General features: G+C 51.0%; 4 protein-coding genes across 11 annotated transcripts in view; 2 read left to right on the top strand and 2 right to left on the bottom strand.

The window, feature by feature from the left end:
* Nucleotides 1-1,017, top strand: part of CHRNA10 (cholinergic receptor nicotinic alpha 10 subunit) — an 8,907-nt gene extending 7,890 nt beyond the window's left edge. Inside the window, exon 5 of the mRNA XM_019625579.1 lies at nucleotides 523-1,017. Within this exon, the coding sequence (XP_019481124.1) occupies nucleotides 523-992 (470 nt within the window). The 3' untranslated portion in view covers nucleotides 993-1,017. The remainder of the gene's footprint in view (nucleotides 1-522) is intronic.
* Nucleotides 1,018-2,265: 1,248 nt separating this feature from the next.
* On the bottom strand, nucleotides 2,266-11,088 carry ART1 (ADP-ribosyltransferase 1). Of its 2 annotated transcripts, XM_019625576.1 has the most exons (6): nucleotides 11,025-11,067; nucleotides 7,983-8,050; nucleotides 6,952-7,069; nucleotides 5,868-6,648; nucleotides 4,476-4,517; nucleotides 2,266-2,481 (listed from the first exon to the last, which is right to left on the bottom strand). In XM_019625576.1, the coding sequence occupies exons 3-6, from the start codon at nucleotides 7,012-7,014 to the stop codon at nucleotides 2,384-2,386; spliced, it is 984 nt and encodes a 327-aa protein (XP_019481121.1). In that variant the 5' UTR covers nucleotides 7,015-7,069; nucleotides 7,983-8,050; nucleotides 11,025-11,067; the 3' UTR covers nucleotides 2,266-2,383. The 2 variants fall into 2 exon arrangements, with proteins under 2 accessions (XP_019481121.1, XP_019481120.1); XM_019625575.1 differs by lacking the exon at nucleotides 7,983-8,050 and having other exon boundaries at nucleotides 11,025-11,088.
* ART5 (ADP-ribosyltransferase 5) lies at nucleotides 6,962-16,238 on the top strand. Of its 7 annotated transcripts, XM_019625571.1 has the most exons (6): nucleotides 12,655-12,996; nucleotides 13,231-13,304; nucleotides 13,401-13,462; nucleotides 14,427-15,156; nucleotides 15,763-15,795; nucleotides 15,881-16,238. In XM_019625571.1, exons 3-6 carry the CDS (start codon nucleotides 13,403-13,405, stop codon nucleotides 15,985-15,987), a joined length of 930 nt encoding a protein of 309 aa, XP_019481116.1. In that variant the 5' UTR covers nucleotides 12,655-12,996; nucleotides 13,231-13,304; nucleotides 13,401-13,402; the 3' UTR covers nucleotides 15,988-16,238. The 7 variants fall into 7 exon arrangements, with proteins under 7 accessions (XP_019481119.1, XP_019481118.1, XP_019481114.1 ...); XM_019625574.1 differs by lacking the exons at nucleotides 12,655-12,996; nucleotides 13,231-13,304 and adding an exon at nucleotides 6,962-7,031 and having other exon boundaries at nucleotides 14,427-14,952; nucleotides 15,884-16,238; XM_019625573.1 differs by lacking the exons at nucleotides 12,655-12,996; nucleotides 13,231-13,304 and adding an exon at nucleotides 6,965-7,031 and having other exon boundaries at nucleotides 14,427-14,952.
* Nucleotides 16,239-16,865: 627 nt separating this feature from the next.
* The window catches only part of XNDC1N (XRCC1 N-terminal domain containing 1, N-terminal like), a 38,723-nt gene continuing 30,716 nt past the window's right edge, over nucleotides 16,866-24,872 (bottom strand). The window contains 6 exon segments of the mRNA XM_019625578.1: nucleotides 16,866-17,254; nucleotides 18,178-18,318; nucleotides 20,644-20,708; nucleotides 20,835-20,962; nucleotides 21,505-21,703; nucleotides 23,692-23,778. Of these exon segments, the coding sequence (XP_019481123.1) occupies nucleotides 16,866-17,254; nucleotides 18,178-18,318; nucleotides 20,644-20,708; nucleotides 20,835-20,962; nucleotides 21,505-21,703; nucleotides 23,692-23,778 (1,009 nt within the window).

Raw genomic sequence — 24,872 nt, 5'->3', positions numbered from 1 at the left:
GGGGGCGTCCTGGGAGCATGCCTCATTCCAAGATTGAGGGAAAGGAGTAGGCCCCTTCTAGGGAGGACATGGTCCCCTCGCTGGAAGGGGCGGAGGAAGGAGTCAGTTCTTTTCTCAAGGACTTGATGGAGGAAGATTGATGTCCCCAGGGTTGTAATAACAGACAAAATATATTGAGGGCTCACTCTGTGCCAGGCACTCTCCTAAGCACTTGTTTATTAACTCAGAGAAGCATCCCCCAGACCTACGAAATAGGTTCTGTTGTTATCACTTGCCCCAGGTCATGGCCATACCATTTGAGAGGGTGACTTTCTTGGGTTGTGGGTAAGTGTAGCCTCCAGCAGGGAGCAGGGAGCTTCTAAGAACCCCCTTGTAGGAATGCAGACTGGGAAGACCTTCCTCTCATCCACTGGCCTTGGCAGGTCCTGAGAACCTCATGGTGGGTGAGCGTATTCCTGTTGGTGCTGAGGCGGCTGGGAGGCTCAGGCCCCCTGAATTCTTGTTTTGGGTCCCAGCTCATTCTCTCTCTTTCAGGGAAGTACTACATGGCCACCATGACCATGGTCACCTTTTCCACGGCGCTCACCATCCTTGTCATGAACCTGCATTACTGTGGTCCCAGTGCCCATCCGGTGCCAGCCTGGGCTCGGGCGTTTTTGCTGGGACACCTGGCACGGGGCTTGTGTGTACGGGAACGAGGAGAGCCCTGTGGGCAGTCTAGATCACCCAAGTCACCTCCCAGTCCCCAGCTTCCCGAGGGAGGGGCTGGCCCCCCAGCAGGTCCTTGCCATGAGCCCCGGTGTCTGTGCCATCAGGAATCCCTACTGCACCACGTAGCCACCATTGCCAACACCTTCCGCAGCCACCGGGCTGCCCAGCGCCGACATGAGGACTGGAAGCGCCTGGCCCGTGTGATGGACCGTTTCTTCCTGGGTATCTTCTTCTCCATGGCCGTGGTCATGAGCCTCCTGGTGCTGATGCAGGCCCTGTGAGTCCTAGGAGTCTGCTGCGGCTACAGCACCCCCAAACAGGGATGGGAGGGCCAGGTGCTTGTTGGCCTTCGGATAGGCTGCCCACTCTCTCCCTATTGTCTCTACTGATCCCTGCTGGGATCCACACTGCTGACTTCACAAACCATGAGGGAGCACTTGTTGTCTACGTACCCTAACCTCTAAGGGAAATTCAGAGCTTGCCACGGCCCTAGTTCCTACAGAGAAGGAACTCTAAGAAGAGTCAAGATCAAAGTGTAGTCCTAGAGGGACAGAACTGAACTTCAATACTGAATGCTAGAGCTTTCAGTGGGGAGAGTGCAAGTTACAATATGAGAAACAGAACTGCCACATTTCCTGCCTCCTTTTCCTTCCTCGGCAGCTGCTGTTACAGAGACTTGGTCTTACCCATCCCTGCCTAGGGGCTTAAGGAAGGGGGTTAGGGATTCAGATTCATGGTCTAGTTTCCAGAGCAGGAGGCCACACAGGAATTTGGCCCTAAAGCCCCAACTCATTATAAAGTAAGTGTGTGCCTGGCACCTCCTCAGTGTCCTGTCTTACCCTTGGGGCCCATGGTGGTGGGAGACGGGGATCCAGGTTTGTCTCTCTAGAAACAGAAACCTTAGGACTCATGGATCAGAACAGAAATTACATCTTGGCTGACAAAATGACTGAGAGTCAACCCTGGCAGAGGACCTAACGCTCTCTGCCATTCTGCTGCTGTATTCCCTCTGGGGTTAACTCCGGTCCACCCCATTCCCACACACTGAACTTCAGGGAGCTTGAAAGTGACCAAGGTAGGGGCAGTGCGAGGACCAGCCATTCACAAGGTATTTGTTCCTTTTTGACCTTCACACATTTCCTGGCACCACCTCTGTACCTCTGACCCAGTCCCTGCCTCCAGGAAGCTCACAGTCTGACATGGGTGACAGACATGGACACGTGGTGTAGAGAAGACCGCAGGACCTGTGGGAGCACAAAGGCAGGGCCCTAACCCAGCAGGGTGGGGGAGGTCAGAGAAGGCTTCCTGGAGAAGTGAATAGGAGCTTTCCAGATGCACCTGTGAGGCATTTGAGTCACACCATCAAGTACCATGGCCAAGTGCTTTTCTCCTCAGTCACTCCCCCACCTCCAAACTAGTTTACTCTTCTACCTCCAAGTGAGTTGTTGCTTGTCCTGCAGTTTCCATACCTCTCTTCAGTGTCTCACTTCTAGAGCCCTGAGCTAGGTTCCAGAATTCTATTTCTCCACCAGCAGGCCTGGCAGCTGTCAGAGAAGGTCCCAGAGTTCCCGGCAGATGGAGTTTCCATGGATCTTGACACTTAAAGCATACACATGGCTGACATCCTCGTGCTGGGCAGAGGTGGCAGGCAGGGCTCTTCAAGGTCTGATGATCAGAGGAGTCCTGGACTCTCTGTAAAGGCTCCGCCGACAAGGAACCAGAGCAGCAATGGAAGGTACCAGGCTGCAGAAAGGGGGTCCTGACCCATGGCTGTAGGGAAACAGAGGCGGAGAGACAGATTTAGGGGTGAAGTGAGGTACACAAAGAAGAAACGGGGTCGGCCGAGTGGCTCAGTTGGTTAAGAGTTGGCTTAAGAGCATGAGCTCTGAGCAACAGGGCCGCCGGTTCGATTCCCACATGGGCCAGTGACACTGCGGCTGAGCTGAGCTGTTGCTGAGTTGCCAACAGGCGGCAGGATGGCTCAGCTGGTGTAACAACAAGGTTGCCTGTTTGATAGTGGGCTACGCCCGCCCGCAACTAAGACTGAACTTGGCACCTTGAGCTGAGCTGCAGCCCGGATGGCTCAGTGGATAGGGCACGTGCTCTTAACAAGGCTGCTGGTTCGATTCCAGTGTGGAATGGTGGCTACGCCCACCTGCAACTAAGATTGAAGAACAACAACTTGGCTTGTCCCCTTCCCCAATTCCCCAACACTGTTCCCCTGCTTCAATTCCTCAATAAAATCTTTAAAAAAAGAAGAAGAAACAGGACGAAGAGAAACAAGCAGAGTGAGCTGGAAAGACTGATGCGCACAGTGCGATGGGAGACAGAAATAAAGAGCAAGAATTTAGGGAGAAAAGTAGACAAAGATGAAGAAACCAGGAGAGCCCCAGTACCCCTTCCAGAGGTTATTAGATCTATCCCTCTGCTTCCTGTGGATACAAATGAGGCATTGCAGGGTGGGCTGAAACACGGGTAGAGATCTGAAAGGGATCTAATATGCTGACCTTGGCTCCTCTGCCCAAACCCTGGTAGGAAAGGTGCTGGTGGGCCGGGGGGTGGCAGGGATCTTAAACTTTTCCAGTGCTTGAAAGTTCATTATCAGAGCTCAAAGAGGTGGGTTGGAGGCTGGAGACCTGACTTCTCACCCTGGCTCTGCCACTAACTCTGTCACCTCAGGCAAGTCACTTCTGTCTCTGCGTCTCGCTTTACTATATAGTAGAATAAACACTTCCTGTTCTGCCTCCTTCTAAAAGATTATTGTTCACTAAGCATAACATGAGATGGTGTCTAGGCAGGTGGGGGCCGGCCTGGTGTGGTGGTTCAGAGTTTGGTCTAGGGCCAGGCCCTTTACCAGCTGTGCGGTGTAGGGTTGGTTGTTTAATTTCTCTGTGCCTTGGTTCTCTCATCTGTAGAATAGGGGTGATGACAGTGCCTCCACCACTAGGCCATGGTGAGGATTCATGGCACGGTGTTCCTGGAACTATGACACACCATAGTGGCGCCATGTCGTGAAGAATGGGGGGAACACGGTGGAGGCTGGGCTGCTCCTTGCCCACTGTTCACAGAGCCCAGAGGGCCAGAGGAAGGACCACAGGGGCGGGGCGGCTGCAGCTTCTTCCCTGGGAGTAGCCTGTTCCCACCTAGAGAAGTGCTGGTTCAGGTAGGCCCTGGCACAGCAGACGTTCAAGGAAAAAGAAGTTATGGCTGCAAGTGATCTGGCGTTCATCTAGTCCAATTGGCTTATACAGATAAGGAAACTGAGGCCCAGAGAGTCAATGGTTGGTCACAGAGAAAGTTAAGACAGAGCCTGGACTAGAACCCAGGTCTCCAGTACCTGAGGTCTGGCCTCTGCCTTGGAAGGTGGTCTGAGGGAGCTCTAAGGGCAATAACAGAGGCAGAAGTTTTTGCCGCTGAAGGAAGACAAGGCCCCGGGGAGGACTCTGTGGAAGCAGCCCTCCCCTCTGTCACCCCTGTGCAACCTGGATCTCTCTGGGCCTGATCAGCTGTCTCCTGGGAGGGACAGTCAGCCCCAGACTGGGGGGAAGGTGTGTCAGTTCACCCAACTACCACCCCATACATAGAAATACACCCCTTGGGGAAGGTTAGCAACCCTCACATGTGTCTGCTTTAGAGGGTTTACTTTTATTATTAAAAGAGGGTTGTTTTCCTTATAAGGTGGACATCTGGGTAATGGGTCCAATCCCAGGGCAGCCTTCTCATCCCAGAAAGGATCCCCTGTCACAGATGCCTGTAGCTCTTACCTGAGTTATCCAGACGGCAGGGCCCAGACTTGCACTGCTTGTCTGTAGGGAAGAAACAGTAAAGAATCAAAGAGTCAATAGCTCTCAGGATGGGAAAAGGCCCTGGGGGCCCTCCCCTACTTGCTCTAGTAAAAGCTGGTACATTTTCCCCAATTCTGCTTCCTTGTGGTGAGACCTTCCTTGCCTAGATGTGACTTAATCCACGAGCAGTGGGGCCAGAAGGAAGCCAGCCTTCAAAGCCAGGGCCTGTTCCAGGCCCTCCTCCTGCTCCCTTGGCCGTGTAACTTCACCTCCCCGTCACAGCCACCTCTCCCTCTCCACACCTGTCCCAGCCAAGGAGGAGCTAGTTTATGTTCTTTGCACGTCTTCCTCGCCTTCTGTCAACTCATGCACACTTGTAATGCTGTCCAGAATGGGATCTGAAGTCACACTGGCCCTTCTCCTACGTTGGATGCGGTCCCCAGTTCCAGTCAATACCTGCCTCTAACTATGAAAACCAGGCCTCACCAGCCCCTGGGAATCACTTAGCCAGGACCAGCAGCCCACGGCCCTGTCAGAGATTAGGAAACTGGGCCCGTCTTCACGATTCCTCCTCTGGCCATTCCTGGGGGAATGGACAGGAAGAGTATCCGAGACCAGCCACAGCCTGAACTGGAACTTGGAGGCACAGCACCCACCTGCCGTCTTGCCACCCCCACCCCTGCTCCCACGCCCACACATGACAGCACAGGATTTCTGTTCAGTCAAATAAACACACTCCTCTCAGAAACTGAAGTTGGGCTCTTCTCATTTCTGGCAACAACTGTCTGAGTGTTAGTACTGTGGCTTGAAATTAATTTCCTTTCAGCTTCCAGCCAGAAAAGCCTCACCAGGGCTTTTTGGCCCTCAAATGGCCAAAGACTCCTGCTTTGGTCAGGAAACCTTCTTCAGCCTCCCAGCAGGCAAGGGGCCAGCTCTGGCTCAGACACCACCAGGGACAAGAAGCGTCCTACGTCAAAGGTTTTGTCTCCCCTTAGAGCAGCGGTTCTCAACCTGTGGGTCACGACCCCTTTGGGGGTCGAATGACCCTTTCACAGGGGTCGCCTAAGACCATCGGAAAACAAAAAGATATTTACATTACGATTCATAACAGTAGCAAAATTACAGTTATAGAGTAGCAACGAAAATAATTTTATGGTTGGGGGTCACTACAACATGAGGAACTGTATTAAGAGGTCGCGGCATTAGGAAGGTTGAGAACTGCTGCCTTAGATGAAAGGGTGGAGGGGTGAAAGGACAGGGCTGCATCCCTTTCACTATTGGTTTGTTTTAATGTTTCTGTATGTATCCCCTGAAAATCGGGTGGGAAGCCCCTCTTCTGCACAGGTGCTGACCTGCACATGCCACGCTCACCTTTGATGTACTCGCAGTTGTACGTGCTTTGCTTGCCCAGGGCCCGGAGGTAGATGCGGGAGGGGCCCTGGGCTGGTCTGCTGGTGTTGATTACCTGGAAGGTCTCAAAGGGGGGTATCAGCACTTCCTCCTCCCCAGGAAAGAAGGAGTAGCCCTTGATGGGGGTCCCGAGACAGGTCCAGATGCCAAAGAAGGTTTCCTCACCAAACTGCTGGGCTGCAACATTCTGCAGGGACGCGGAGGCAAAGCCTCCCAGCCGGACAGTGGCCCCGGGCCCTGCTGGCCGGAAGCGCAGGCCATGCACCCCTCGGAACACCTGGTGGCACTGGGGCGAACGCTGGGCCTTGCTCAGCAGCTGCAGGGCCTCGGTCAGCAGAAAATGGAGCGTCTTGAAGGAGAAGTGGTGGAGGTAGTGGGTTCGGGTGCGGCCTGCCTCGCGCACAGCTGCGTTGAACTCCTTGTGCAGGGGTGTGTTGGCTGTGTAGGCCAGGATGGCTACCCCGTGCTCATTTCGGAAGCCGGGGGGCAGCGGGGGCAGCCGGGTGGGGCTAAGGCCCCACACTGACCCCCAGGCTTGGCGCTCCTGCCATTGGCTGCTTGCCAGCACCCACCCATCAGCATACACTTTGTTGGCCTGGAACTCCGTGCGATTGAGATCTGGGAGAGCAGCTGTCATGGCTGCTGCACAGCCAGTGTACTGGTCATCAAAGGAGGCTGGGGCCATGTCCAGGGGCCTTTCTTGAGAGAAAAGTTCTCGTCGTGTGATGGGGTGGCTCTGGGCCTGAGGGAGAGGGAGCAGAAAAGACCGAGAGGATGGGTCCTCCAAGAATGGGAGCCTATCCAGCTTTCCCCTCCACTGAGCTGAGAAAGACACTGTAAAGGCCCCAAACACACCTGGAGAGGAAGGGGGGTTGGGAACTATTAACTGCCAATACCCAGAGACCGGGGGGTTGAGGCTGTCCCCTCAGTGAACCCCAAGGGAAGCATAAGACATTCTCTCCTCCCTCTGCTCCTCCTTCCAGAGTTCAGAGAAGCTGACAGCTCAGCTCCCTGCTGGCATGGGGACAGCAGGGGATGACCATACCTGAAGTGCTTCCATGAGGCTCATGGACACAAACAGCAGAGACATCATGGCAGAAGTCTGCATGGTGGAGGTGACCCTGGGTAAGTTACTGTCTCTCTTTGGGTCTCAGTTTTCTCATCTGGAAAATGAGAATGTTAATCTATACAGTTTAATAAACATTTATTGACACCTAGTCTGTGCCACTCCGAGTGCTTGGCACAGAGTCACAACATAGAAATGGAGGCTCAGAAGAAAGAGAGAGCAACATGAGAGATTTCCTGGCAGAGGTGACATGTGAACAGGGTCTTGTAGGATGAATAGGAGCATAAGGCTTCAATCAGTGGAGACTGGGAGAGAAAAGATTGGAGTTTTGGGTGGGAAAGGAGTTTGGGATAGCAGGAATGAGAAAAGCAAAGGTATTGGAGATAGGAGCTCTTAGGATGTAAAGAGTAAGAGACATTTTGTCTAGCGCGGCACAGCTTGCAGTGTGGGATTGTTGGAAAGACTGACATGGTGAGAGATCTCAGCTGCCCCTCATGGAGAACGTGAGGCTGCAACAGGGCAGATCCAGGAGTGGTCAGCCGCTGGGGCCACAGCAGGACTCCAGGGACAGGCTGAAAGCAGGGCTTGGAGAGCCAGAGGTCTTCCCTTCTCCGTCCAGTCCTGAAGCAAGCTGAGCCCTCTTCCCCGAGCCCCCAACTGCTTCCAGGGCAGGGACAGATGTGGACTCCCAGGCAGTCAGGGAAGAGGGATTCGGAGGAGGCGAGGACACAGGGAACCTGCTTCCCCCGGGGAAGTAGGAGGGAACCACAGCCTCCTATACCCTGTGGGTGGGCACACTGGGGCCTGAAGCAGCACCAAGGAGAAAGTGTCCCAGCTTTGGGTCAGGATTGGAACACACAGTTTCTAAGTCAGAGCTGCTGTTTCTTTTCTGTTTATTTTATCACAAAGGAATGCATGCTTGTTGTGAGCAAAAAAGTGCATGAGTGAAACACAGAGCCCAAGTTTCCTTTCTTCTTTCTGTCCCGCTGCACCCCCCTGCTCACTCTTACCCATGCCTGCCAGTAGGGACGGGGGTGGCCTGTGACCATGGCACCCATCCATCCTTCAGGACCTTTTTCTATGCAGATACAAACAGTATAATATTTAAATGTACATACATAGTTTTATACATATATTTAATATGTCTAAATAGACATACACAGTTTTCTGTATACAGCCTGTTTTCATTTTTTGATTATTTTATTCAAAAAGAAAAAGGGAACATGCTTACACATATTCTATAACCTTTCTTTTCAGGAAACAATATATCATAGACTTCATTCCATGTCGCACAGACATATATACCTTGTTTATTATAATGGCAGCATGGTATGTCATAGTACATATAGTTAAATCATAACTTAATCATTTCTTTATTAATGGACACAAGTTTTTTTTCTAAGTTTTTTATATTACTCATAATACTGCAATGAACATCCATGTATATAAATAGTTGTCTACTTGTGTGTATATTTTTATACAAAAGATCAAAATAATACTATTTTAAGGATATGAACATTTTTTATTTTGATAGGCACTGCCAAATTGCCTCCCACCAACAATGAATGGGAGTGTGCTTTTCTCCACATCTTTGCCAACACTGGATATCATTAATCTCTTTAATTTTCATGTGACTGGTGGGCATAAGTGGTATCTACTTTTAATTTACATATCTTTTCACTAATAGGATCAATCATAACTTTAATTTTTAATACTTTAAAGTTTTAACTTAATTTTCTAAAAGGTGGTACATTTCCATTGTTCAAAATTTCAATAGTCCAAAAGACAAATAGTGAAACATCTTTCTCTCACTAATTCCCCAACCCCAACTTCATCTCCCCAGAGGCAACAATGTTCCCATTTTTTGTGTATCTTTCCAGAGAGATGCATATACAAGCAAATTCACAGGTATTTCTGTTTTCCTTCTTTTACACAAATGGTAATATAGTCAGTGGTTGTTTATCGTTGGGAACCTGATGAAAGCTGAAACCTCTCCTCAGAAAGCGGACATCTGCCCCTTCACACAAACATTACACAAATTTCAGGTGCTTATGCCTCTGTCCCAGTCTCACTTAGGTTAAGTATCCCTGCTCCGTAATCCCTCTTGGGGAAGTCTAAGTTTTGATAGTTTGTTGACTCTAAGACACTGGGATTTTATGTGTGTATAATTTTGTGAGTCTCCAAATCTAAGATCCTATAATTGCCATTGTACAATTTAAATTGAGGCGTAAGCTTCCCTGGGCAATGGGGTTAACAGCAGTTTTTATCAGATTCAACATGTCCCAAACTGAACTTGTTATCTTCTTTTCCTCAAAACTTGCTTACTCAGTTATTCAACAAAACATTCTTGAGCATCTGTAATGTGTTAGGCACTGAGGATAAAATTGTGAATAGCAGCATCAACAGCAAAACCCACATCCCTCTTCTTTAAGTTTTTTTGAGGTGGACATGGAGCTGGAGTGAGTAATTTCAAGTAACATGTGATGTGTGTTATAAAAGGAACCAAGAGAGGCTAATGGAAACACATGTGTACCAGGAGTGGGGTTTAAATGAAGAGCTAACCAGAGGAGGTACAGAGTATATAGAATTGCAGAGTATATAGTATACATCACAGTGGGGTGTAAAGCACAAGACACTGCTCCCTGATACCAGGATGGAATTCTAATGGGCAGAGTATGTGGCAGCAAAAAGCTATTTGAACTCTTGTCTTGGAATCCACCCAAGAAGTCTGAGCTTCTATAATATATCATCTCTTTCTCGTGGAGAATCCAGTCCATGGGTTCATATGGGGCTTTCCCCCACTCTTTGCACCCCCATGGAGGGAACACGTGACCCCAAACTGGGTGCTCTAATGCTCTGGTCATTGTGCCTGGCACATGGACGGACACATGACCCAAGCAAAGCCAGAGTCCCTCAGGACAGAATCTAACCTCTTCATGCTGGCATTTGAGGCCCTCTGTGACCCGGTCCTCCACGACCTCTTCAACCACATGCCCCACTACCCCTGCTCGACTTCTACAGTGCAGAGTTCCAGAGGAGGGCTCCCTTATTCCCCTCCCTGTGGCTCTGCCATCTGCTGGGGATGCCCTTCTCCTGCTATCCAGGCTTAGCTCAGGGGTCACCTCCTCTAGGAAGCCCTCTGACTCCTCTGAGCTCCTATATCACCCTGCGATTCCTCTGTCACGGTCTTAATCATACTGTGCTGCCCTTATGCGTCTGTCTGCCTTCCTGGCCTGTGAGTTCCTTGAAGGCAGGGACCAGGTATGACCCATTCTGTGTCCCCAGAGCTCAGCCCAAGGCCAGGCCCAGATGAGGCCTCCCAGAATGTTTGCTGAGGGTCTGAGAGGTTTTCTGGGTGCAGCTAACAATGTAGACCATTGCAAGCAGGTAGATGACTAGTGTTTGAGGGGAGTGGGGTGGGGGACAGAGTGATGAGGAAGGTCTAGGAGTCGAAGTAGAGGCACCGGGCAATGCCCTTTCATATCCGAGCTGCCCTTCCGTCCTCACCTACTCAGGACACTGCTCGTCCGTTCTCCTCATCCAGGCCCTCGCTGAGCATCCCCTCCTGGGGACGTGACTCCAGATCTCTCCCCAGGAGCCCCCATATTTTCCAATGGCCTCCCACCTCTCTGTCAAAGGTGCTATGCTCTGAATGTTTGTGTTTCTCCTAAAATGTATATGTTGGAATCCTAATGCTAGGTGTGATGGTATTAGAGAGTGGGGCCTTTAGGAGGTGATTAGTTCATGAGGGTGGAGCGTGTTCTAATAAAAGAGACCCAACAGAGCTTCCTAACCTTCTGCCATGTGAGGATACAGTGAGAAGGTACGGGCTGGGATCCAGGAAGGGAGCCCTCACCCAACCATTCTAGCACCCTGACCTTGGGACTTCCATCCTCCAGAAACTTGAGAAACAGATAAAACAGAGTAAGATAAAAGATTCCCTGAAAGTTTTCCTAATGACGCTTAAAACTCCACCATCAATACCCGAAATTTCCCCTAAAGAAAACTTTTACCCTGCCCGGTACCCTGGAGGAGGATGGTGTGGCCCTTACCTAGGCTTTCTCCAAGGCTGGGAAGCTGGTGTTGGTCTCCTGCATGGCCACTGGGGGAGGGGAGGGCAGGCTTCTCCTTTATATTGTACCTCCCCCCACACAGCTGCTCAGAAATGTGACACTCCCCCATCTATTTCTGGATGTCTCCTCAAGGCTCGGGAACACTAGCCTCTGCCCAGCCTGCCCTGGGCCAGTGCTCTTCCCATAAAAAAGGGAATCCCTGGAGCCAGAGAGAAGGTGGGCTGAGGCGCGGAGGATCCAGGCTGGAACAGCCGCCTCCCCCAGTGGATTGGTCCTGTGCTCAGCACCCCTGAGAATATCTCAGAGAATATCTCCTTACATTTGTTTTTTGTTTGTTTTTGTTTTTGTTTGTTTTCGTGTGAGCACAGAGCCTCACCTAAGATGCAAGGAGAGATGCCCAGATTAAGGAGCCGGGTCCGGGTCCCAGCTCCAGCACTACTTTGCTGTGTGATCTTGGAGGACTTTCTGCCTCCCTCAGGACCCCTATATAATGACTAGATTTTACTGTCTTTTGGGGCCTTTCTTGGGGTTCCAGGTCTTGGGATGGGAAAAGCAATGCCCTAAAGCCAGAGGATGGAGAGAAGACAAAGCATCATCCTAGTAGATCTGGTCCCAGGATTGTCCCAGCAGGCCTCGCTGTCTCAGATGGTATCTTCTGTGCCTGCAACTATAAACGCTCAAGTCCCTTCAGGCATGCAGGCTATGCAGGCAAGAAGTTGCTTTTCACAGTAATGGTGAATGGTAGAGTGGTTCCTGATTTTCTAATCTAGGGACCTTGGGGTGGCCAGTCTCTTTCAAAGGGGGCAGATGAAACTGCCTTGAAGCTGTTAGCCTGAAAAGCACTATGGTTTTTTGGGATGCCACTCTATCCACCTTGTACCCACCCCAAGCCCAGACACACAGTTTGTCTTCCTTTTTTGGTCTATAGGAAGGCTTTTTTTGAGAAAGCAGGATTCTAGGTGAAAGAAATTATTTGGCTGGCAGTCTGAGGAGATCCGGAACAGGCATGAGGCTAAATTAATGAGCCAGACCAGGATAGAAGCCTGGGGTAAGTCTGTCTAACCTCCCTGCCCACCTCAGCCCCAGCAGGAAGCTGGCAGCATCTCTTAAATCCTGACAGTCAGGACCCCTAACTCATCTAGCCCCTGTGGGGTGCATACCCCTCCCACCCCCAGTGGTTCAGGCCGGCAGAAAGCTCTTCCCAGAACTGCTTACTGATTCTTCAGCGGCCCCTTCTCCCATTACTTCTGATTGGACATCCAAATCTCAGAGCCAGGTTATTTATAGACAGGCCCACAGGAGGCAAGGGAAAAGGCCAGTCAGTGTTTATAAACACTGTGTCACCTGAGTCTGAAAAGTCCAGGGAGTCAGGGTTTGGGAGGGGGCTGGACCCTGAAGATCTGAGACAGAGAGCTCTGCATCTCATCTAACCTTACTGACAGGGAAGCCGGCTAAAGAGAAAGAGGGGGTGCTGCTCAGATGCTGGGTGCCACGAGACACAACGTGTGGGCCATATGCAAATTGCATGCAAATCAGCGACTGCCCAAGTGGTGACCTCTTGGTGGGCGGGACCCTCGCGGGGCTGCCGGCGGCTTAGTTGTCTGGGGACCTGGCAAGGCCGTGTCAGGGCCCCCCAAGGGAGAGGCCAAGTCTCGTTAGCTCCATCCCCCAACCCTAGGCTTGCCTGGAGCCAGAAAGTGTCCTGGAGAAAGAACTCACAGTCCTTGGGTTGGGGAGTCACACCGCTCAGCCCCTTCCTCGCCACTCCCACTCCCTCCACCCGTGTCTGTTGTTGAGGAAGAGAGGTGTCGAGTTACCGCTTCGGGGGCTATAGTTAGCCGTGGGACTTTGCTTATCGGCTGGATTCCGGGAACAGCACTGTGCCCTCCCAGACAGTAGCCCCCCGCCGGCCAAACCACCCCTTCCCGTTCTCGGCCTCCACGATCTCCAGGTGGGTCTCCGGCCCCGGGCCCCTTCCCTCTCCAAGTAGAGCCAAGTAATGGCTCTACCCTAATCATCGCAAAAAATTCTCCGGGTAGAAAGCGCTGAGCTTGGTGGCATCCGGGAGTCAGGGTCAGGGAAGCGGAGACCTGGAGGTAGAGCTTATGCTGGGGCGGTGGGAAGGGGGGGCAACGGAGGAGGGGGCTGCTGGTGGTAATACCCAAGGCTTCCCTCACTCCCCTAGGCCCGCCCTTGGTCCTGTTCACACCCCCGCCTGGGGCCGGGATCCTGGACCATCTTCTTCACACCAGAGAAGGGGTGCGAGGTCCCTTTCCCCATCCCATTGAAGCCGAGACTACACGGCCACCGGTCCCACAGGCATCCATCCGGACCTCTCTCTCCTGTCTCCCTCAGAGATGATGCTGGCAGTTCTGCTGCTCGCCTTCAGCTGCCTCAGCCTCCACACCCTCTGGCAGGTAACTGGGGGTACCAGCCCCTGTCACAAAAGGAAAACTTGAGAGGTAGACCCTGAGGAAGTGGACTGGGGGGGCTGACTCCTCAGAAATCTTTCCCAGGTACTGTTCTGTAGGACCCCACTCCTCTTAATCCTCTTCCTCTCAACAAACTCCCTCCTCGCAGGGATCCCCAGGTCCTCACTCCCACTCCAGAACTCACATCTCCACCCACTGGTTCTCCAGTGGCCCTCCTTCCGTCAGGTATCCTTCCCTAGGAACTGCCTCCAACGTCCTCATCCTCACTTCCCATCTGCCACCACAGGCTCAGGCTGAGCAAAGCACTGCACTGTCCTCTTGCATCCGCTCCCAGACCTGGGCTCCTCCCCACGCCCAGCTCCAGGGGTGGGGATAAGGGCTTCTAAAGCAGGAGGGGGCCTCAGAGCTGACAATGATTTGGTGTGGTGGTTGAGCAACTTCACGGGAGGGAAAGAGAGTCTGAGGATGGGAGCAGTCAGCTAATTGGATACTGGCGGCACATTTGTATATCACCTGCACACTGAATCTTAGAGCCAGAACAGAGCTTCAAAGCCAGCTAGCCCACTTCCCACCGAGTACAGAAACCTCTGTGATGACAAGATGACCCCGTTTAGGTTGTACAGAAGTGAATACCTATATGCTATCGTCACAATAGCCCTGTGGAGTTGGAAGTATCAATTTACAGGTGGAGAACCTGAAGCCCAAAAGAATTGAGACTTGCCCAAGACCCCGCAGCCAGTAGGTGGTAAAGTCAGGATCTGAACCCGTGTCTGTCTAATTCCAATGCCTGTGTTATTTAAGCCCTTGGGCTCTTGTCAAATTGTATACAGTGGCTATTTGGGCGTAGAAATGAGATTCTGTGTTTCTGAACTGATCTACCAGGACCTCTGTTCAGTACTCTGAACTTCTACCCTTTCCTGTGTGGCCCTTCTCTTTCTTACCTCCATAGGCTCAGGCTGTTCCCATCCTGCCCCTGGGCCTGGCTCCAGATACTTTCGATGATGCCTATGTGGGCTGCACGGAGGAGATGGAGGAGAAGGCAGCCTCTCTGCTGAAGGAGGAGATGGCCCGCCATGCCCTGCTGCGCGAGTCCTGGGAGGCAGCCCAGGAGGCCTGGGAGCACAAGCAACGAGGGCTCACTCTGCCCCCTGGCTTCAAATCCCAGCATGGAATTGCTGTCATGGTTTACACCAACTCATCTAATACCTTGTACATGGAGCTGAACCAGGCGGTGCGGACAGGCGGTGGCTCCCGGGAGTCCTACATGAGGCACTTCCCCTTCAAGGCCCTGCATTTCTACCTGACCCAGGCCTTGCAGCTGCTGCAGCGGAGCAAGGGCTGCAGCAGGGGACCTGGAGAGGTGGTGTTCCGAGGCATAGGCACCCTTCGCTTTGAACCCAAGAGGCTGGGGGACTCTGTCCGCTTGGGCCAGTTTGCCTCCAGCTCCCTGGATAAGGCAGTGGCCCACAGATTTGGTAATGCTACCTTCTTCTCCCTAAGGACTTGCTTTGGGGCCCCTATCCAGGCCCTGTCTGTCTTTCCTGAGGAGCGTGAGGTGCTGATCCCTCCCCATGAAGTCTTCTTGGTCACCAGGTTCTCCCAGGATGGAGCCCGGAGCCAAGTGACTCTCTGGAGCTATAATCAGACCTGCAGCCACTTTAACTGCGCCTACCTGGGTGGTGAGCTCTGCATGAGGAAAGGAGGACTGGCAGGGAGGGTGAAATAAGCCAGGATGTCCCTGCACAACCCCCAGGGCCTTCAGGAGACCCATGTGGCTAATGGGGAAGTTGAGGGCTGGAAGTCAGCTGAAGTTATTGTTCTCTGTGACTCAGGTCCTGCCAGCTCTTAGAAGGCCCTATCAGTGTATTCCAGATCTGTGAATATTTTCAAATGATTCTGTAAATGTCCTCGAAAGGCTCCATCTGCTATAGAGTCTAATACACCAAAAGAACCTGGTTTAGAAGGTCAGCAAGCAGAGGAAAGTGACAGGAGTGCTGCTTCAGATCTCTGGAGGCCCCAGCCTTAACAAGATCCACAGGACATATCTGTGCTGAGGCAGGGACAGAACGCAGGAGTGCCTGGGGCTGGGGTGGGAGCAGGGATGGATAGGCAATCTGGGAAGATTTCCTGGCCATAGGAGGAGGAAAGAAAGTCAGAAGTTTGCATTTAGGGGAAGGGAAAGATGGATTGAGAAGGGGAACGCCAGTGCTAGAGCCTGGTGGGAAGGGGAGCTTGGGGTATGAGAGTCTGTCTACATGGAGGTCTCACTGTGCTGTCTATTGCAGGGGAGAAGAGTCGGGGATGTGTGTCCGCACCACGTGAGTCACCCTCTTGCCCTCTCCCTTGGCTGCTTTGCTCCTCCTAGTCCAGCTGGCCCCTCACTTTCTTTTCTTCTCTCTCCAGCAGGGGGGCAGCCAGACTCACTCTCCAAGGGGGCCTTCCCTCTGCTCTCCTGGAAGACCCTGCTCTTGGCCCCTGGGGGATTCCAGCTCTCAGGAGCTGGGCCCTGAAAGTCCAATGTCTGCCACTTAGGAGTCCCAGGAACTGGTGACCTTCATATGAAGGAGAGCTTCGAGCAGCCTTGAGACGCAGGAACGTGGTTTCAGACCCAGCCTTAGCAGCCATCGCCCCAACCAGGATGTGGGGGAATCTGAGGCCATGGAAGGGTGGAGGGAGCCCTACTATGTGTTGGGGACTCCCGGGGACACGTAAGGGTAGTACTGTGATGGCCACTTGATTAAATAGTGTTACAGTGTGGAGACATCAAATTACATGATTGGTTTATTCCATAAGACAGGATCATTGGCCCTGCTCTGGCCTTACAGGACTGAGGGATTAAAAAGAATGACTTCTTGATCACTCCTAGACATGGTCTCTTGTGTCGACCCCTGTCACACACTGTAATTTGCAAACCCAGAAGCTTTAACAGCCAGAGGTTCCTCACAACAACCGTGAAGGCAGGAAGGGCACAGATGGCTTCCTCTGCCCATTCGTCACATGAGGAATGCAAAGCCAAGGAAGGAAGCAACTTGCTCAAGTTCAGAGCGTTAGTCCTGAAACCAAGGACCCTGCCTCCCAGTCCAGAATGCTTTCTACAAAGATTTGAAGGAACTCAAGGTAGGATCCTAAGCCCAAGATACTTGGGACCCCAGAGCAAGCCATTTCTCTGTGCTCTGCTCCCACAAGGGTCCATTTCAGGGGAGGAAGGGAGGGAGAGAAGGGATCTGAAAACATCAAGAGACGGAGGTTCTCACACACTCTGGAGGCATCTGACATCCTGACCAGAAACTTTATTGAGGTAAGCAAAGCAGCCTAGGCTCCTACTAAGTGACCCCCCACCTTCTAGGTTACTCTGCTCAGCAACAGAAGAAGGGACCCTCTCACTGTCTCAGGACCCCCCCTTGGTTTCCAAACCTTCCGCCTGGGGCAGGTCCCCAGCCCCCTCTGACTCCTGCTCCCTATGCACTAGCACATGAGCTGGAGAGGAAGGGCCAGGCTCACTGGAAGCTGGAGTCCCAGCCCCTCCAGGGTCCTGAAGCCCTGTTTCTGAAGCCACTTGGGTCCCCACAATCCCTGGCACTGTCAGCTCTGGGGTCTCAGGGATGGGGGGCCCCAGGTTCTGGAAGCTGTTGCGTACTCGAGTGATGTAGCAACTGAGGATGCTGGCACCGCAGGGGGGCCGGGGTGTCCCCTCCGCCAGAGTCAGTCTCACATCGGCTACTTCACTTTGCAGTCGAGAGACAGTCTTGGTCAGCTCTGTCAGTCTGTTGCCCAGGTCTGCGGGAGGGTTGGGGGGATTATTGATGGGAGATCTCTCAGAAGATGAACCTTCCCTGTGCCACTTCTACCCCCATCAGAACCCCAGGGGACATTATGCCTGGGATTCCTGAGGGAGGAGAAGTGGAGGAAGTGAGAAACTGGCTTTTGGGCTGCGGCAGGGTGGGGGGAGGGGAGGGATCAGATCAGGCGGCAGGTCGAGTCTGGGGCAGATGAATCTGAGTAGGCCGTTGGTGGTGAGTTTAGAAGACACAAAAAAGGAAAGTTTTGTGGGCCAGGGAAGGGATCAGGAACCCCAGGGATGGGAAAGTGTTTAGCGGATGGAGGTTTGTACATCTGCCCTGTTAGCCCTCTTCCTCATCTTCACCTGTCCAGCTCATAGCCATCCTCAGTGCCCAATTCAAATTCCACCTCCTCTTCCTCCTGGTGCTCTATTTTTTCTGCCTTCCCACGAACCTCTCAAAATGATAGGCCTTTCTCTCATTTGGGTCCCACTGCAGTTAATGTCTCTGTTAGCTAAGTGCTGTCTGCCTAGTTAGATGGTTTCTCTTCCTCACCAGACTGAAAGCTTCCTCTGTGTCCCTGCTCTACACAGTCCCTCCAAGACAAGGCCTGGAACAAAGGGGACATGGCAAAATGTTGGGTGAATGAGTGAATGACTAAGGGAGTGAATGAGAGAATAAATGGACACATAAATGAAGGCAGGAATGAAGGATTACATGAAATGAGCAGAATAAATGTCTGATAGGTCAGAGGGTAATTGAGTCAAGGGGCCACTGTGCAGGCTGTGGCTTCCAAGGGCAGGACAGGATGGGGCCACAGCTGACGTCAGGCTGGATGAGGGGTGTGAGACTCGGTGTGGTACGTTTATTGCAGTGGAGCCAGGAACAGGCATGAGGAAAGCTTGGAGGTGAGCAACTAACCTTTCCGACGGGTCTCCTCAAACTCCCTCCGCGCAGTCTCTATGTAGCGCTGTACCAGGGCCTTGATGACTCGAAGGCGGTAGGATCCACACTCTCCCTCCCCAGGCCCTGCCCCTGCCCCAGGATTGGCCTGGGATGGGAAGACAGGAGGGTGAGAGAGATTCTCCACCCCAGCCTTTCTCTAATCACTGCTCCCTCCCCCAGGCACTGAAGGAAGGAGGCCAAGTCTGTGCAGACTTTTCTGTCCCTGAAGGCCTCACACCTAGACCCTGGTGTGGTCCTGGAAGGTAGAGGATGGAGGCCAGGAGTTGGGTGGTGGGGTGAGGGTTGGGAGGTGGAGGTGGGAGTGGGCAGAGACAGAAATATTGAGCAGGGCAAAGTTGAGCTCTCTCTCCTGCTACCAATCCAACCTTGGTATTCTTGAGTTGAGTCAATCCAGGTTAACCCTGTTGTTCAAACACTGTGGAAGGGGAAACTAGGAGGTGTGGGGAGGTACCCACACAGACCTGCTCATGCATACAAGATGGAAATCGTCATGCAGAATGATGGGCCTGGGGCCAGTTTTAAGCCTCAGGAGAGTACCAGGAGGGCAAGTAGAGCATATGGGGCAGATAAAGGAGAGAACAGAGGTAGAGAGAGTAGGCAAAGGGTTGGTCTCAGAAGACGTAGGCTGAAAACCCAGCTCAGTCACTTAGCAGCTATGTTAACGTAGGCAAGTTACTCAACTTCTTCAGGCCTGAATGTCTCCCGATTTAAAACAGAGATGGTAACCATGCCTCCTTCCGTTTGGTATGTCCCTGGGCTCTCTACTTAGGAAATAATTATTTTAGTTTATCTAGTTTTATCTTCTTTCTAAATATTTTATAGTTAGCATATATTTGTAATATAAAAGCAAAGCATTTTGTTAAATATTTTAAAAAGAGAGATGGGATTCACAGAGATGGGGCAGGCAGGCAGAAGTATGAGAGAATGATGGACCCTTTTTAGCTAGAGTTTATAAAACATTTTTCTTGTATAAAATAAGGAATAAGAACTTTTGGAGGCCATTTCTGGAAGATGCAGGATAACTGGGAGGGGATACCTGGTTAAATCATCAAAAAAGCAGACTAGTGAGGTGGGGTAGCTGGAAGAAAGGTGGAACCTCAGTGGAGGTGCAGTGGAGGACTGAGGAGACCCCCAGTGACACTGCCCATCTAGGACTGGGCACAGGCCCAGAGAACTGAGTACGACTTCAGGTGAAGAAGCTGTTTACCCTAGGGTGGGAGCAGCCCTGACACATGGTCTGCAAATATGTATCAGGCAGCCTGGGCAGGGCCAGGAAGTGGCCAGGGGAAAAGGGTGGTAATTCCAGAATTTGGAGTCAGAGACCCAGGAGGATGACAGGGGTGTCCATGCAGGATAGCCTGGAGCCAGGCTGTGGTAAGAACTGAGAACCTTTGGCATTTAGTTTCTTGTGTCGTGTTTTTTCCATGCTTTTACACACAGTTTCCTGTGCCTAGAACTCCCTTCTCCACCATATCTGCCCATCAACCTCCTGTTTATCCTTCAGGATTCCTTTCTGCCCTCCAGGTCTCTGGGAAGCTCTCTGATTCATGAGGCTGGGTCTGGGACCTCTCATCTGTGCTTCTTTCTATCATAGGCTTGTCTTCCTGTATAATTACAGTCCATTTGCTTCTGCTACTCTAAATAGTTAGCACCCCAAAGGAATACCATTATGAATATCTTCATTTCCGGTATAGGGGTGCTGTGTAAGTGTTTGTTGAACAAACTGTTGACCAACTAGGTAAGGAAAGGCATTCTTCACCTGGGGATCTGGAGACCTCAGAGTTCCAGAGTTGGCTTGTGGCCTCAAAGAGCTGACCTGGAGGCCCTGGCTTAGAGAGATCCTCAGGTAACATATTTTAAGGGGAACAGATAGAACCCCCTACAGACCTGGCAGTACTGCTGGTCTGAATTAGGAAGGGGCTCCCATGCCAAGCCAGTCTGGGTTAGACAGCAGATAATGAGAGGCAGGTGAGCCCGTTGGAGTCCTGGCCTCCTTTCTCAGGCCTCTGTCAGCTTTCGAGACTCCCAATTTGTGGGGCATTTTTTACTCAGCTTCTTGACATGTTTTTTTTTCTTTCTTTCTTTTTAAAAAAATGTTCAACCATGCCTTGGCCCAGTTTAGGGCAAAAAGGTTTGTCTGGAGCTTACAGGGTATTGGTGGCATGAGAAGAAGGTGGCATGGACTTCTGTTTAAGCTGGATGGCACAGGGTTGGAAATTTAGGGAATGGCCAGAACCAGGAAGAGGGAAAGGCATGCCATGTGAGAGAGTAAGAACTGGGAAGGCTTTCTGGGGAACACACCTGGAAAGATAGACAAACCAGGGGTGTGCAGACAAACGGATGGAACAGACAATACAGGTGAAGGCCCAATGCGAGGAGGACTAACACCAAGCAGATGAGGTACTTACGAAGATGGGAATATTGGGGGATAGTCTGGCGTCTTGGTTTTGGAGCAGGAGCAGCAACAGCAAATGAACAGGAAAATTCTCCCGAGAGATTTTGATGGCAGGAAAAGGTTAGTCAGAGGACAGGGTCTAGGGAAATGGGGGCAGGAGCTGGGGTGGTGGTGTTGGGTGTTTGGGAGTTGGGAGTGAGAGCTCTGAGGTCATCACCTGAGAAAGTAGAAGACAGCCTTGGGCGAGGGCAGGATGTTGAAGGGCACAGGCAGCGTCAGGCCCTCTCGGAAGTAGGACAGGTAGAGCTTGGAGCGAGCAAACGTCCATTCCACATCGGCATCGTCCTGTGGCAGGAGGTAGGGGGCTCTGCAAGGACCACTTTGGTACCCAGCCCTCCTGGCCACTCAGTCTGCCTTATTTTCCCCCACCCTCACGTCTCTTCTTCTTCAGTGTGCCAACCACTTTCTTCTCCCCATTCTTATTTCCGTCATTATCCATCACCCACATTTCCCCTGCCTGTCTTCCCCTTTCCTCTCTTCCATCCTTCTGACATCCAATTCCTGCCCAGACATTTCTCCAGCCTCAAACCCTAACCTATCCATCTCCTTCCCTCTCCTCATGTTCCCACCTACTTTTCCACAATGCACCCTTCCTCCCAGCCATAAAGTGGAGAGAGCACTAGACCTGTGTCTGGAAACTAATAGCATTACTAAGACCTTCGTCTTACAGATGAGAATGAGGCCTAGACAGGAAAACTTGCCTCAAGTCACAAAACAAGATGATAGTGGAGGCAGAGCAGGACCCTGAATGTCTCAACAACGTGTGTCCTATTCCTCTCTATCCCTTCCTCCCTGCCCCCCGCCTAAGCTGGCCTCAGTTCATGCACCTCAATCTTCTGGAAGGAGTTGGTGATCATGGCAATGAGCATGTTGAGCAGCACAATGACCATGACAATGGTAAAGATGCCATAGAGGGCCCGGCCCACGAATTCAGGTACCAGAAACTGAGGCATGTCTACCACACTGTGCTCCTCCATGCCGAACATGGTCCAGAACAGAAACTGGAAGGTCTCATTGAAATTGGCATGTCGGGACAAAGGGTAGGATGTGAGGGGTGGGAGAGGGGCCTGAGTGTCAACTAGATGTAGTCCTCCAGGACCCAGTCAAATGCATTCATTCTGCTTCCAGAAGCCCATACAGACACTTGCAATTTCTGAACTCCAGCTTTCATTCTTTCAGGCAACCAGTATTTATTGAGCACATAGTAGTGCCATAGGTGCTAAGGATATAGTCATGAACAAAACAAGAATGGTCCCTGTCTTCAAAGACCCTTCGTTCTAGGGTGGGGATGGGAGGTAGGGTGGACACTCATTGTACCAACATTTTTAAAGTGTGGTAAGTGCTATTTGTGGAAGAAACAGCACGAGATGTTATGACCTAATCTGGGAGCTGGGGAAAGCTTCTTTGAAAAGCATTCAAGCTGAGCCCTTAAGGATTCATGGGAATCAGCCAGGCGAAAGAAAGGGAAAGAGATGTGAAGAGCATTCCCAAGGCGAGCGACCTTGGGAGCATTTGAGGAACTGAGAGAAGGCTAGCACAGCTGGTTTTGGAGGGCAAAGGAGAGAGAGGTTTGTGAGACAGAGGCTTGTGAAAAGTAAGTAGGGACCAACCAGGTCATGCAGGACCTTGTAAGAGAGAAACAAAAATCCTTACCATGGCCTATGAGCATTAGGAAGCTATGAACAGTTCTAAGCAGAGGGGTGCCATCTGATTACATTTGAAGAGATCACTGTTGGCTGCTGTGAGTAGAATGGAAGGGAAGCGGGTGAGACAGTGGAGGAATGGAGACCAGTTAAAACACTGTTGCTGTAGCTTGGGTGAGAGAGGATGGTGGTTTGGGCCACAGTAGTAGCAACTCCAATGTTATTACCTCTTCCGGGAATCCATTCCTGAACTTTCTTCTCTACCCTCAGCAGAAAGTGCATGTCTATGAGTCACTCACAGACATTCTCCCTTCTGTTGTATTCATTCACAAATCTGTCTTATTCCCTTTATCTCAGTACCAGTTCAGGCCTTGATTATTCCAACAACCTCTGCAACTGGTTTCTAACCTCAGTCTCTCTCTTGTTATTCCATCCTCTACATTGCATTTAAGGTGTTCTTTCTAAATGCTGATCTGATGTGTTGTACTTCTGCTTGTCAAACTTTAAATACTCCTAACTACCTCTCCAATGGACTAAAATAACATCGTATGTCTCCCAATGTGAAGTGATGGAAAGTATACATCATCAACTAGGTTGTGTTCTTGCCCAAATTGCTTAGCTTGAATCCAGTCATAAGGAAATAGGTACATCCCAACTGTGGAATACTCTCTACAATATAACTTGGTCTGCAGTCTTCCAGAAATTTGTTTGTCAAGAAAAACAAAGAAAAGGTAGAGGGGGTGCTCTAGATTAAAGGAGACTAAAGAGATAATGACAACAAAATGCAATGCATGATCCCAGATTGGATCTCAGGTTTTTAAAAAACTAGAAAGACTTTTTTTGGGGCAACTGAGGAACTTTGAATAAGGGCTGTGTAGTATAGATAATATTGCAGAATCAATATTAAATTTTTTGAGTGTGATAATGGTTTTGTGGTTATGATCTTAGGAGACATCCTGAACTATTTAGGGGTGAAGTATCACGAGGCATGCAACTTGCTTTTAAATGTTTCCGGAAAAAATAAAAAGAGCAATAGATTAGGCCAAAAAAAAAAAAAAAGAGCATTAACAACTGGTGAATCTAGGTGACCGGTATATGGATATTCATTGTGCTTTTTACTTTTTCATAGGATTGACATTTTTCAAAATAAAAAGGTTTGGGGAAAAGTGAATGCATGAGTAAATGAATAAGTGAATAAATGAATGAATGAGCGTAAATCAGTGAAGGAGTGGTTTACCAAACCAGATAATTAATTATTGGGTAAAATAGATGAGGGAGGAGGGGGGAAGGAACAGGTGATCACTAAGCTCCAAGCTGCACGGTCCCAGACCCCCACCTGCCCATCCTGCCCCTGTCCTGGCATACTTGTCCAGCCGCTCTGTCTCCTGGTAGGGCACATACATGTTGTTGAGGCCACACAGGAAGGCAGTCAGCATGATCATGAGGATGAACATGAACCTGGCAGGGGTTGGGATAGGGGAGGATCAGAGCAGGTCTCCACCCTAGGAGAAGTCAAGCTCTGGGAAGAAGAATGGGAGCGATGACCTTTCAGGCTCAGTCTCTCTATTTTCAAGTTTTCAATTTGGTTTCTATTAAGAATGTGGAAATTAGGGGGTGGGAAATGAGAAAGGATTTAAAGTGGGTGCCAAAGTCGGAGCTCTCCCTCAGGAATAAAGGGTATTGAGTTCAAGCAGTGAAAGCTGGGATAGGCCAGTTTCCCAGGAGGGACTGAGATGCTGAGAGGTGGTACAGGAATGAGAGCCAGCGAGTCCAGCATGGATCACCAGCAGTTAAAGCCACGTGTGAGAATGAGTTAGCCAACAGGAGAGGCTAGAAGAGTCTCAGGGGTGAGGTGGGAGGTTCTCCTCCAAGCTATGCTGAGCTAAAGATGTTCATAGACTCAACCAAGTGCACCTACTCCAGTCCCACCCACCTCAGGTGAGATTCCCAAGGCAGCCAGAATGAATTACTGGCTCTGATTAGGGTGAGAGGCCAGGTCAGGCTGTAAATGATTAGATGATGAGCACTAAGAAGTCCAGATAATGTCATGGGTTCAAAGAGCAATTGTGTAGTGGGAAGGGTCCAAAGTGACCCCTGAGTCCAGTGCCTTTACCACAAAGGTGGGAAAACTGAGGCCCAGAGGGGGTCATGGAGACAGGACAGAAGTGAGACTGGAACTCTCAGCTAAGGGTTCTTTCTGCTTTCAGTGATTCTAGTCTTTTCTGGGGCCATGGGTCTCTCTGAGAATTAGATGAGACATATAGAGCCTCTCTGCAGAAAAGTGCACATTTACACCCCAAATTTTGCCTAGAGTTTCGGGTTCTCAGAGGTCTCTGGAGCCTATGCAAGGAACCTGAGTTAAGAACCCCTGTGCTGGGGCCGGCCGAGTGGCGTGATGGTTAAGAGCTGGCTTGGGACACCAGAGGGCCCCGATTCGGATCCCACATATTAGGGTCAGTGACACTGCCCTCTACAGCTAAGATGCTGAACAACAGCTCAACCTGGAGCTGGGCTGCCATGAGTCGCCTGCAACGGCTAGGCTGCAGCCCCTG

The sequence above is a fragment of the Hipposideros armiger genome, unplaced genomic scaffold (genome assembly GCF_001890085.2).
Source record: "Hipposideros armiger isolate ML-2016 unplaced genomic scaffold, ASM189008v1 scaffold_635, whole genome shotgun sequence".
Lineage (NCBI taxonomy): Eukaryota > Metazoa > Chordata > Mammalia > Chiroptera > Hipposideridae > Hipposideros > Hipposideros armiger.
The sequence above is the reverse complement of the archived record's forward strand: the minus strand, read 5'-3'. Positions and strand labels throughout refer to the sequence as shown.

Bases quoted from the DNA above. Each gene is read 5' to 3' on its own strand.
- ART5 (XM_019625568.1), top strand. From the start codon at position 6,974: ATGGACACAAACAGCAGAGACATCATGGCAGAAGTCTGCATGGTGGAG. The intron at 7,032-13,400 runs GTAAGTTACTGT...TGTCTCCCTCAG, and splicing joins CATGGTGGAGGTGACCCTGG to AGATGATGCTGGCAGTTCTG. The intron at 15,157-15,762 runs GTGAGCTCTGCA...TGTCTATTGCAG, and splicing joins TAACTGCGCCTACCTGGGTG to GGGAGAAGAGTCGGGGATGT.
- ART1 (XM_019625575.1), bottom strand. From the start codon at position 7,014: ATGCAGACTTCTGCCATGATGTCTCTGCTGTTTGTGTCCATGAGCCTC. The intron at 6,649-6,951 runs GTATGGTCATCC...CCTCTCCCTCAG, and splicing joins GCCTCATGGAAGCACTTCAG to GCCCAGAGCCACCCCATCAC. The intron at 2,482-4,475 runs GTAAGAGCTACA...GTTTCCCTACAG, and splicing joins CTGCCGTCTGGATAACTCAG to CCATGGGTCAGGACCCCCTT.